This window comes from Schistocerca gregaria, chromosome X (genome assembly GCF_023897955.1).
Source record: "Schistocerca gregaria isolate iqSchGreg1 chromosome X, iqSchGreg1.2, whole genome shotgun sequence".
NCBI lineage: Eukaryota > Metazoa > Arthropoda > Insecta > Orthoptera > Acrididae > Schistocerca > Schistocerca gregaria.
In genome coordinates, this window is record NC_064931.1 from 633,532,607 (window position 1) to 633,545,712 (window position 13,106).

At 41.2% G+C, this 13,106-nt stretch overlaps 1 protein-coding gene across 1 annotated transcript in view; it reads right to left on the reverse strand.

Annotated features, from left to right (window-relative positions):
* The window catches only part of LOC126298719 (26S proteasome non-ATPase regulatory subunit 5-like), a 183,038-nt gene that overhangs the window by 134,872 nt on the left and 35,060 nt on the right, over window positions 1–13,106 (reverse strand). Inside the window, exon 3 of the mRNA XM_049990145.1 lies at window positions 5,535–5,774. Within this exon, the coding sequence (XP_049846102.1) occupies window positions 5,535–5,774 (240 nt within the window). The remainder of the gene's footprint in view (window positions 1–5,534; window positions 5,775–13,106) is intronic.

Genomic DNA, 13,106 nt, shown 5'->3' on the forward strand with positions numbered 1-13,106 from the left:
GTCATCTGTACTCTGACAGTCACAGCTTCAAGAGGGGCTTCTTGAAGGGGCCACAGGTTCACTACAGACAGTTTAGGACATAAACGCAAACTCCACCTGACACAATATTACATTCACTATGGTTCCTGTAATACCCCCTTATAGCCATGGAGGACAGGGGTCTACATTGCCGGGAACCAGGTTTCATGGAAGGCAATGCAGAAAGCAGGTGTGAAGCTTAACAGTTGCCGTAGCTCAGCCAGGCGGTGGAAAAAGCCACCGCAATTCCACTGGATGATGACATAATCATGAGACTGGAAACGCATGGAAAATTCAATGAGCAGTCTATATCCATTGTGTCCGAGGGTCCGGCGAGATCTAGGTCCTCAGCAGACACCAGAATCTCCACCCCATCCTCAGACGTAGAACTTTTAGGTAGCGGTGGTGTGGGTGCTGCTGCAAATTTCTTGTTCTTAAGGGTCTTCTTTTTCGATTTCTCGCACTGTTCCTTGGGTTTCCATGACTGGGAGGACTTCACTGAATCAGTCTCTGGGACTGAGAATGAGCGTGAAGCCCCACGACCAGCTGCTTTTGGGTTCTTCAACTGCTGGCGGGTGTCATCTTTCCCACTAGCACAAACCTGAGAAGGGAGTGACCCAAGGGACCCCTTTCGAGCGAGAGGAGCCAAAGAAGCCTTACGCTTCTCTCGCTCGGAAGTGAGGACTGAAATTCCCAATGGTTGGGAGGTTGTTGCTTCCTAAGTAGGTGGTGCAGGAGCAACAGAGAGGGGAGTGCCCCCCACCACCAAGGGGGCAGGTGCAGTCTCCCAGTTCTGAGAAGTGACAGGAATTCGAGGAACTGATGGGCCGACAACTGTTCTCGTAGCGGTGGCTTATGAGGAGGTCATAGCCACAGGATCTAGGCACTCAAATTTTCTCTTAGCATCAGTGTAGGTCAGTCGGTCCAGGGTCTTATATTCCATTATTCTCCTCACTTTCTGTAAAATCCTGCAGTCTGGCAAGCAAGGTGAATGATGTTCTCTTTAGCTGACACAGATGGGAGGCGAGGATGGTCGAACTTCCAACACTTAAGGCACTGCATTGTGGGAGGGATATATGGCTTGATGACACAGCGGTAGACCATCACCTTGACCTTCTTGGGCAATGTGTCACCCTCAAAGGCCAAGATTAATGCTCCGGTGGCAACCTGGTTATCCCTCAGACCCCAATGGATGCTTTGACAAAATGAACACCTCGCCACTGTAAATTGGTGCACAGCTCATTGTCTGACTGCAAAAGACAGTCCCTGTGCAATATAATACCCTGAACCATATTTAAGCTCTTATGAGGCGTGATGGTAAAAGAAACAGCCCCCAACTTGCCACAAGCTAGTGACTGGGCAGAGGATACTGTTTTTATCTAAACTAACCCAGAGCGCATTTTGGACAAACGCTCTACCTCCCCAAACATATTCTCCACAAAAAACAGATGCTTCATGGACATGAAAGATTCCCCATCAACTCTCATACATATGAGGTACCAGGGCAAGTAAGCTTCACTATCATCCTTAGCCTGGTGTTCCTCTCATGGTGTGGCCAGGGAGGGGAATGACTTGGGGTCATATTTCTTTGCATTAAAGTTAGACTTTGCCCACTTAGTGACTGCTGGCGGCAGACCATCTGCAAGAGATGACGTACTATGCTTCATGGCTTGTCATCCACCCTGATGCCACCCACTCCGACCAGGGCCCTTCTCCACAGGCGCCACCCAGCCACAGCGAAGGCCACCTGGCACGATAGCCATTGCCGGGAGTCTCAATACCCCAGGGTGATGGGCATCTACTCCTTGACATACGTGGGGAGTTAACAGCACAGGCATCAGCAGAACAATCCCTGTGTTGTCGGCGGCTACAACTAACAGGGTACATGGTGGCTCCACCACAACGGACTGGCTACCATGCTGGATAGGAGGTACAAGGAAGTCCATGGTCATTGTCGGCACAGAAAGTGACACTGCATAGTGCATGGTGGAAAAACGCACCCAGGAATGTGTCCTCGTCCAAGAGATGGAGAATGGGTGGAACTGCAATGCGACGACGATAAAGTGGGCAAAAGATCTCAATGCATGATGGACATGATGCACCACATAAGGTGCCCTTCCCCAATTGGCTCGCTCTTTGGGAAAATTTTAAAAAATGGAGGTCGAACCCTACATGGGACCATCACATAAAGGCCGAAACATGTAAGACTCCTTTTAGTCACATCTTACGACAGGCAGGAATACCTCGTGCCTATTCTTACCCCCAGACCTGCAGGCGGTCAGGTGGGAGGAAGCTCCCTCATGTTTGGCTCTTTGTAAAAAAACCATACCAAAAGTAAAACTGCTTCCAGGATTTACTTATAAATGCCAAGAAAAGGTATTGATAACAGACAAACAGATGCCACACTGATAGAAGATTATTTGGAACAGAATACTAGGTTTTTTGCTTAACAGAATGAAAAAGTTGGTACTGGATTCTTTCAAGGGTTGTCATACATAGGAAGATACGGACATGATATCAAACAACAACACAGACCTGATAATTCCTGGTGGTGTGACCTCTGGTGGTATGACCTCACAACTTCAACGAAATGGATGTTGTTGTGAACTGACTTTTCAAGGTTCATCTGTGACAGCTTTACAGGCAGAAGTTTCTTCAAGGAGATCATGCCCTCGCTACAAGGGGGGTGGGGGATGGGAGTTAAAGGAACCTTCAGTATCCATACTGGACCAGTGGATCCTTACTGTCTGGGACAGAATATCACAATGCTATGGTTGGCTCAGAAGGTGATGATGTATGTGAGGTCTGCCAGGAAGGAAGAAATGGCAGTAGACTTACAAATTATGATGATGATGATAACAGTGATAATGACAACTAAAAATAGTGGTATGGGAGACCCCTGGGTTAGATAATGGGCAAAAAAGTACATGAAGATAAAAATTAATGCAAAACCTTTTTTTAAAAATTATTATCTCCTTTTACAGAAAAATCCAGACAATAAATGGTATAAGTTGAGAATAGGTATAATGTTTACGTTTTAGACAGATATTTTATATCAATAAAACAATCTAATTTTGATTAGTCATAGTATTGTAAAAATAAAAATTTCTCAAGAGCAATTTTAAAAAAGGGGGGAGGTGGGGGTGGGTCACCGTACATTCAGGGTCATTTTATTGTATGATAAATGCAGGCATTTAGAGCTCACATTTTGCTCCTGCTCCAGGTGCATTCAAATCCCCAATTACAAACTCATGTACACAACTAATACCGACTCTAACTCACCAACAGCTTCCCAGATATTAGCGATAAATTATTATGTTTTTGACTATTAGCAGATGTTCCAAAATTACAATGATAATACTCTATTATCCACAGTCAGAGTTTTCACTCATCTTTGGATTGCAGCTTGTCACACTGCTCTGAAACAATGAGCAGAAGAAATCACTGAATCCTTACCAGTGACACTCTCTCTTACATAGCTCCCACACCAATATCAAAGTATCTACTGACATTTCCAGTAGCTTGTGTGTAAGTCCATACAGACAATAATAGACTATTGTTAATAACTTCATACACACTTTCTGAACTTGCCTTGCATTTCTTCAAATCCTAAGTAACATACTAATGCACAATCTATTGGTGTGATAAAGTCACACACCACTGATTTTACACATACTGCTTTCAGAAGCTGATACACAGAGGAAGTACAGAAGTATAATATATCATTGGCATAACTTAAAAACTCTGATTTTTAGAGGTTTCAAAAAACCTACAATAGTGAAAACAAACATGTCTCCATATCACTGCAATAGTGAAAGCTGAAATACGTCTCTACAAGGTGCGACAATAAATTAATGAGACTGATTTTCTTTACAAGATGTGGCAACCCTGCAGGCTTGCATAGGCACAATATCTTTGACCTTGGTCTATAAGCTGCTTCTAGTCCAAGCGGCACTTCGGTGCAACAGCTCAGTCATGAGTTGTGCTGTAATTAGTTAACACGTGTTTGTGTCTCTTGTCACGGAAATGGAACCACATAATACTGCGCAACGGTATGCCATTTCTTTTCGCGTTAAATTGGGTGAAAATGTGACGACAACTTACGGTAAGCTTCATAAAGCTTTTGAAGAGGAGGTTATGTCAAGAGCTCAAGTTTTTTGTTGGCATAAAATGTTTAGTGAAGGCAGAACAAATATTGAAGATGAAGACCACAGTGGACGACCATCAACCTCAGGGACGGATGTCAACTTGACCAGGGTGCATGAACTCGTAGGATATGATCGAAGATTATCTGTGAAAATGATTGCAGAAGAACTGAACATCAATCGAGAAATGGTTTGTCTAATAATAACTGAAGTAGTTCGTATGAGAAAGATTTGTGCAAAAACGGTCCCCGAAAATCTCACACAACAGTGAGAAACACGGAAAAATGTGGGAACTGATCTGTTAGAGCAAATAGAAATAAATCCAGAAGTGTTGAGCCGTGTTATCTCTGGTGATGAAAGTTGTTTTTTTTTCAGTACGATCCAGAGACAAAACGCCAAAGTTCGTAATGGTGCTCAAAGGGATCACCCAAAAAAAAAAAAGAAAAAAAAAAAACCTCGCGTGTCAAAGTCAAAAGTGAATTGCATGCTTGTGTGCTTCTTTGACTCCAAGGGAATTGTTCATAAAGAGTGGATGCCTCCTGGACAAACAGTTAACCAATATTACTACAAAGAAATTTTAGAAACCTTTTGTAAAAAGAGTTCTGTGTGTCTGCGCCAACATTGCTGATAATTGGATTCTGCATCACGATAATGCGCCATCCCATGCTGCTCTGTCAGTACAGCAATTTTTAATCTCAAAACAAATTTCAGTACTACCGCAGCCACCTTATTCACCAGATAATGCTCCAAGAATGAAAACAGTGGTCAAGGGACACCATTTTCAAACAAGATGTCCAAAAAGCTGTGACGAGGGTCTTGGAGGATATTACAGAAGATGAGTTCGAGAAATGTTACCATCAATGGCAGAAGTGCAGAAGTGTGTGCAATCAGAAGGGAACTACTTTGAAGGAGACAACACTAAACTTGACTAAAATGGTATGCAACTTTTTTTTCCACATCATTCTCATTACTTTATTGTCACGCCTCATATCAGCTTACATGGGTGTGCCTAATTCATTAATATTCTCACTTAAGGAAAAGACTGTGTACACTATTTAAAGGAAAAAAATCATCTTGTTGATTACTACACTTTTTCATCTTTAGTTATTTGTTGCTAAAGGTGAGAGTTAGCTAGTTTCATGTTCCAAGGACCACTTGCACAATAAATCATAATGATGTGGAATTTACATGCACATCGCGACAGTCTTATCAGTCCCGAAACTGTGTTCCCTGTCATGAAGTATCACTATTTTTAATAGATATTTCTCTATTCAAAACATTTTTCAGTCTATCACAAATTTATAAGTTTAAAAATTTTGTATTGCCTGAAAAAGAACAACAATTTACTTATAGAAAGAATGACATCCATACCTCATAAACTCTGAATGAGAATTCTGAATTCATTGCTTTAGATGTCTGCATATAACTCAAAGGTTGTCCAGATAAAACAGTCTTCAATGTCGTTGGATTCTTAGACATTTTTATTATAAATTCCGATGCAAGTTGTGTGAGGTGCAGGTCGTTTGTAAACAGACACATAACTGAGTTTGCCAGTAAGCCTTGCTCACAGATCACTGGCAACAGGCTCTCGAATTCCACTGCTTTCAGAAGCTGATACACAGAGGAAATACAGAATTATAATGTATCATTGGCACAACTTAAATACTCTGTGATTTAAGAATTTACAAACTAACATACAATTACATAATAAATTCATGAAAACACACTACAATAAATACAGGGTGGTCCAAACAAATAAACAGAGTCCATACACACGAGTAACGGGAAGGGGGAAACTTTATAGGCTATGCCACCAACAGGGCGGCCATATTGAAAGCCGCCATCTTGGATTCAACTTCAAAATGTCAAATGGGAATGTGGTCATTTGACACATCAAACAGATAGAGAGTTTCACCAGAAAAACAATGCCGTTGTTATTTTAAACACAGCTCTATTGATTCTTGGGTTATAGCCAGTTACATGTGACAGCGGTGGGACGCTCGGCAGCATGTGTGTTATGTGCCGAAGAGGCATTATGCCGATGTTCCCCAGTCCCGAGAGACCACCAACAGTCGCAGGGATGGCTCGATATGTAGTCCATTATGTTTGATTGTTAATGCTATCCAACAAACCCAGTCCTGATGAACTTTGTTTGACCAACACATCTGGCTCAATTTGACCACACGCATCAACAATGTGCTGCTTTAGATTATGCAAATCCTGTATTTTCACAGAATAAACCAGTGCTTTGACATGACCCCAAAGATAAAAATCCAAAGGAGTCAAATCTGGTGAACATGGTGGGCACTCCACAGCACCCCTATGACCAATCCACTTTTGAGGGAACTGTACATCCAAGTATGCTCGCACATTGTGCCAATAATGTGGTGGGGCTACATCATGCTGGAAGAATTCTGGAAATGTCCCATCCTCAGTTAAGAATGAGGGAAATACTTCTTCATCCAATAACCTCAGATAACTGTTGGCTGTTAACGTACCATCAATAAAAAAAATAAAAAATAATTAAAAAAAAGTCCAACGACTTTGGTACCCCCCAAACCCCACCAGACCATCACTTTTTGCGAGTCGACCATTTTGGAAGCATCAATCCAGTGCGGATTTGTGTAGGACCAGTATCTGTGATTCTGCTTGTTCACTTCACCATTGACAAAGGAATTTGCTTCATCACTGAACAGCAGCTGATAGGGGAAACATTGGTTTATCTGCAGCTGCTGTGTCACCCATTGTGCAAACTGTACCAGACAGTCTGCGTCATCCTTGTTCAGGTGTTGGAGCAGCTGAATTTTGTAAGGGTGCCATTTGTGCTGTGATAAAATTCACAGTATGGAGGTGCGGCTAATCTCACATTCATGTGACAGACGACAAGTACTCCGTTGCGGACTCTTGCTAAATGATGCCAACACGCTCACTGTTGTTGCTTCATCAGTGGCAGATTTTGGTCTTCCAGCCTTAGATTTATCTGCGACAGAACCTGTTGCATGGAATTTGGCCAAAAGCTTGGCAACAGCGCTGTGAGTGATGGGCTGTCTGGTAGGGTGACGACTGTTGAAATCCTCAGCAATGACCTGTGTGCTTCTTTCTCCTGATATCAAGATCATTTCAATGCGTTCTTCATGTGTTAAGGACATTTTGTAGCCTGTAACTAAGGAAACAATGATTAAAACATAAGCATGAGTAAATGATACCTAACAGTTAAACAGATGTAACATATCAGGCATGGGATAGTCACTTTGCACCATTTCAGACTCCATTTTATGACTTCTCAGTACGTAATACTCACACTGCCGAGCGTCCCACTGCTGTCGCAAATAATTGGCTATAACCCGAGAATGAACAAAGTTATGTTTAAAATAACAATGGCATTGTTTTCTGGTGAAATTCTCTATCTGTTTGATATGTCACATGACCACATTCCCATTTGAAATTTTGAATTTGAATCCAAAATGGCGGCTTTCAAGATGGCCATCATGTTGGTGGCATAGCCTATAACGTTTCCCCCTTCCCGTTCCTGGTGTGTAACAACTCTGTTTCCTTGTTTGCTACTCCATTTGGATTTTATCAGGGTGTTTCCAGACTTTTGGACCACCCTGTACATTAAAACACCGATTGTATTACATTAAAAAATTATGTGGAAAACCAGAAGTATTGCATATCAATAATGAACAACTATCATCTCATGTGGAACAACATTACTTATGATGGGACAGTAGTATCTGGTAGGATTTCTGGCGTGTGTGAAAATTTCTTATATTGATTACTTGATCAAACTTCAGCAACACTGCTTCTACTCATAAATAGTCGAATAAGATATAGTTGCTGTTTTGGAGAGGGGAGCTCCTGTCACATAGACACATGGAATAGTTCAGCATGTCACACGATAGGAATGCCAACCGACCTCGTGCTGGCACTAATGATGGTTGGTCAAGACTCATTATATAACCAAATGTTATCTCTTTCAGACTGTGGGTTGGGTGGATAAGGGCACCATTCCCAACATCAAGCACATTAAGGGTTTTTCACGTCACCATACCAAGCATGTACCATGACCACCTCAATTTAAATTAGCAGAATCTGTGCTGTGGAGGATGACAAATATCCAGGTTGACGATCATCATGTATAGCTGCAGGTCACATTGTTGTTAGTATCAGATGAAGACAGTACATAGGAGTGATAGAATAGTGTATTTGATAGTTTTTTGGAAAATGTCTTAATGATTAATTATGTCATTTATGCTCCTAACATGCGTTTTACTCTTGAATTTCAGTATTCTTTAATAAAAACAGATATGAAATTCAAATAATTAGAAAGCCTACTAAAACACTACATTCAAGTCATGTGATGCCTGTGATGTTACTGGCTAGCTTGCTGCTCCTATTGTCATAATGCTAATTCACAGTGATAACTTGTTTTGGAATTTACATTTTGAAAAATTGGTCCCCCCATGAACCATGGATCTTGCCGTTGGTGGGGAGGCTTGCGTGCCTCAGCGATGCAGATAGCCGTACCGTAGGTGCAACCACAACGGAGGGGTATCTGTTGAGAGGCCAGACAAACGTGTGGTTCCTGAAGAGGGGCAGCAGCCTTTTCAGTAGTTGCAGGGGCAACAGTCTGGATGATTGACTGATCTGGCCTTGTAACAATAACAAAAACGGCCTTGCTGTGCTGGTACTGCGAACGGCTGAAAGCAAGGGGAAACTATGGCCGTAATTTTTCCCGAGGGCATGCAGCTTTACTGTATGATTAAATGATGATGGCATCCTCTTGGGTAAAATATTCCGGAGGTAAAATAGTCCCCCATTCGGATCTCCGGGCGGGGACTACTCAGGAGGATGTCGTTATCAGGAGAAAGAAAACTGGCGTTCTACGGATCGGAGCGTGGAATGTCAGATCCCTTAATCGGGCAGGTAGGTTAGAAAATTTAAAAAGGGAAATGGATAGATTAATGTTAGATATAGTGGGAATTAGTGAAGTTTGGTGGCAGGAGGAACAAGACTTCTTGTCAGGTGACTACAGGGTTATAAACACAAAATCAAATAGGGGTAATGCAGGAGTAGGTTTAATAATGAATAGGAATGCGGATAAGCTACTACAAACAGCATAGTGAACGCATTATTGTGGCCAAGATAGATACGAAGCCCACACCTACTACAGTAGTACAAGTTTATATGCCAACTAGCTCTGCAGATGACGAAGAAATTGAAGAAATGTATGATCAAATAAAAGAAATTATTCAGATAGTGAAGGGAGATGAAAAATTTAATAGTCATGAGTAACTGGAATTCGGTAGTAGGAAAAGGGAGAGAAGGAAACGTAGTAGGTGATTATGGACTGGGGCAAAGAAATGAAAGAGGAAGCCGCCTGGTAGAATTTTGCACAGAGCACAACTTAATCATAGCTAACACTGGGTTCAAGAATCATAAAAGAAGGCTGTATACATGGAAGAAGCCTGGAGATACTAAAAGGTATCAGATAGATTATATAATGGTAAGACAGAGATTTAGGAACCAGGTTTTAAATTGTAAGACATTTCCAGGGGCAGATGTGGACTCTGACCACAATCTATTGGTTATGACCTGTAGATTAAAACTGAAGAAACTGCTAAAAGGTGGGAATTTAAGGAGATGGGACATGGATAAACTAAAAGAACCAGAGGTTGTACAGAGTTTCAGGGAGAGCATAAGGGAGCAATTGACAGGAATGGGGAAAAGAAATACAGTAGAAGAAGAATGGGTAGCCTTGAGGGATGAAGTAGTGAAGGCAGCAGAGGATCAAGTAAGTAATAAGACGAGGGCTAGCAGAAATCCTTGGGTAACAGAAGAAATATTGAATTTAATTGATGAAAGGAGAAAATATAAAAATGCAGTAAATGAAGCAGGCAAAAAGGAATACAGACGTCTCAAAAATGAGATCGACAAGAAGTGCAAAATGGCTAAGCAGGGATGGCTAGAGGACAAATGTAAGGATGTAGAGGCTTATCTCACTAGGGGTAAGGTAGATACCACCTACAGAAAAATTAAAGAGACCTTTGGAGATAAGAGAACCACTTGTATGAACATCAAGAGCTCAGATGGAAACCCAGTTCTAAGCAAATAAGGGAAAGCAGAAAGGTGGAAGGAGTACATAGAGGGTCTATACAAGGGCGATGTACTTGAGGACAATATTATGGAAATGGAAGAGGATGTAGATGAAGACGAAATGGGAGATACGATACTGTGTGTAGAGTTTGACAGAGCACTGAAAGACCTGAGTCGAAACAAGGCCCCCGGAGTAGACAACATTCCATTGGAACTACTGACGGCCTTGGGAGAACCAGTCCTGACAAAACTCTACCATCTGGCGAGCAAGATGTATGAGACAGGCGAAATACCCTCAGACTTCAAGGAGGATATAATAATTCCAACCCCAAACAAAGCAGGTGTTGACAGATGTGAAAATTACCGAACTATCAGTTTAATAAGTCACAGCTGCAAAATACTAAAGCGAATTCTTTACAGACGAATGGAAAAACTAGTAGAAGCCGACCTCGGGGAAGATCAGTTTGGATTCCGTAGAAATGTTGGAACACGTGAGGCAATACCGACCCTACGACTTATCTTAGAAGCTAGATTAAGGAAGGGCAAACCTACGTTTCTAGCATTTGTAGACTTAGAGAAAGCTTTTGACAATGTTAACTGGAATACTCTCGTTCAAAGTCTGAAGGTGGCAGGGGTAAAATAAAGGGAGCGAAAGGCTATTTACAATTTGTACAGAAACCAGATGGCAGTTATAAGAGTCGAGGGACATGAAAGGGAAGCAGTCGTTGGGAAGGGAGTGAGACAGGTTTGTAGTCTCTCCCCGATGTTATTCAATCTGTATATTGAGCAAGCATTAAAGGAAACAAAAGAAAAATTTGGAGTAGGTATTAAAATCCATGGAGAAGAAATAAAAACTTTGAGGTTCGCCGATGACATCGTAATTCTGTCAGAGACAGCAGAAGACTTGGAAGAGCAGTTGAATGGAATGGATAGTGTCTTGAAAGGAGGATATAAGATGAACATCAACAAAAGCTAAATGAGGATAATGGAATGTAGTCGAATTAAGTCGGGTGATGCTGAGAGAATTAGGTTAGGAAATGAGACACTTAAAGTAGTAAAGGAGTTTTGCTATTTGGGGAGCAAAATAACTGATGATGGTCGAAGTAGAGAGGACATAAAATGTAGACTGGCAATGGCAAGGAAAGCGTTTCTGAAGAAGAGAAATTTGTTAATATCGAGTATAGATTTAAGTGTCAGGAAGTCATTTCTGAAAGTATTTGTATGGAGTGTAGCCATGTATGGAAGTGAATCATGGACGATAAATAGTTTGGACAAGAAGAGAATAGAAGCTTTCGAAATGTGGTGCTACAGAAGAATGCTGAAGATTAGATGGGTAGATCACATAACTAATGAGGAGGTATTGAATCGGATTGGGGAGAAGAGAAGTTTGTGGCACAACTTGACTATAAGAAGGGATTGGTTGGTAGGACATGTCCTGAGGCATCAAGGGATCACAAATTCAGGATTGGAGGGCAGTGTGGAGAGTAAAAATCGTAGAGGGAGACCAAGAGATGAATACACTAAGCAGATTCAGAAGGATGTGGGTTGCAGTGGGTTATGGGAGATGAAGCAGCTTGCACAGGATAGAGTAGCATGGAGAGCTGCATCAAACCAGTCTCAGGACTGAACACCACAACAACAACAACATCATATTGTAAAAATACATCTATAAAGACTCCTGAAAAGTTGTTTTTGAGTGTTCCAGAGAATGAGAAGATGCGAAAAATGTGATTGCACTGTACCAGCAAATTGCCACTACATCAATGCTGAAGTTCACATTACTTGCCTCCGAGGTATGCTCTCCTACTGTTACAACGAAGGCTAGCATCAATCAGCAAAATTAAATTCCTAGTGAAAACTGTTGTCTTATCCAGCTATTCAGTAGCTCAGTTTTTAGAGTGGTAGACTGTTTACATACACATACATTTGCAATCGCTGTTCACACATGTCACACTCACAAAGATATTTTTTAGCTAATGTGACCACACCCTTTATACTTTATGAGGAACGATGTTTTTATCTTTGCACTGTCCAGCTAGGATCCTTCATTGTTTAAACTTTAGCAGTTTTATCACCTTACATAAAGATAGCGCAAGTCTGCTTCAGACGCTAACATTAAGTTTACATTCACAAACATCAGAGCCCCTACATTTGTGTCATCTGCATGTTGTACACACTTTATATCTCTCCATATAACCTCACTGTCCTAAATCTTGTCCAAAACAGATAACTATGTGCTCACAAAGTAAATCCCTTTATCCTCTGTTGTCTATTTCTTAGACTGAAACTAATTTGGAGCTATATGCAATACATCCCATAGTCGAAACAACTGTTACAATAAGTTCTTGCTAAAGCTATTTTCGTATTTCATGTAAAACTTTTAAATATATATGACTCTACCAGGATTCAAAAATGTGACTTCCTTATCTACAATCAGAAATGCTATCCATTGGACAATGAAAAGCGTGCTGAATGAGTCATCCAGGCAATAAGTAACACGTTCAGCCAAGAATAATTTTATTGTGTTTTGGGTTGTAGCTTATGACTGATAGTTAACAATCTAGTTATAATATACAGATCCATTCGCAAAAGTTCTACAATTCCTTAGTTTTGAGTGAGTTTAATGATGTTGCAGGGAGCAGGAAAAGAATGTCTGCCATTGTCTAAATTGCCGCTCTAAAGGGGTAGAGCATAAGTGCATCAACTTTCGCAAGGCTTCCACTATCAGCATTCACAAAATTCCTTTTTATTGTTACTTAAATGTTGTAATTGCATTTTCCATTACTAAATAGCAGAACTGTTCGCAGAAGAAGTGCGTCAAAACCTCATAACTTCAGCTACTGCTCC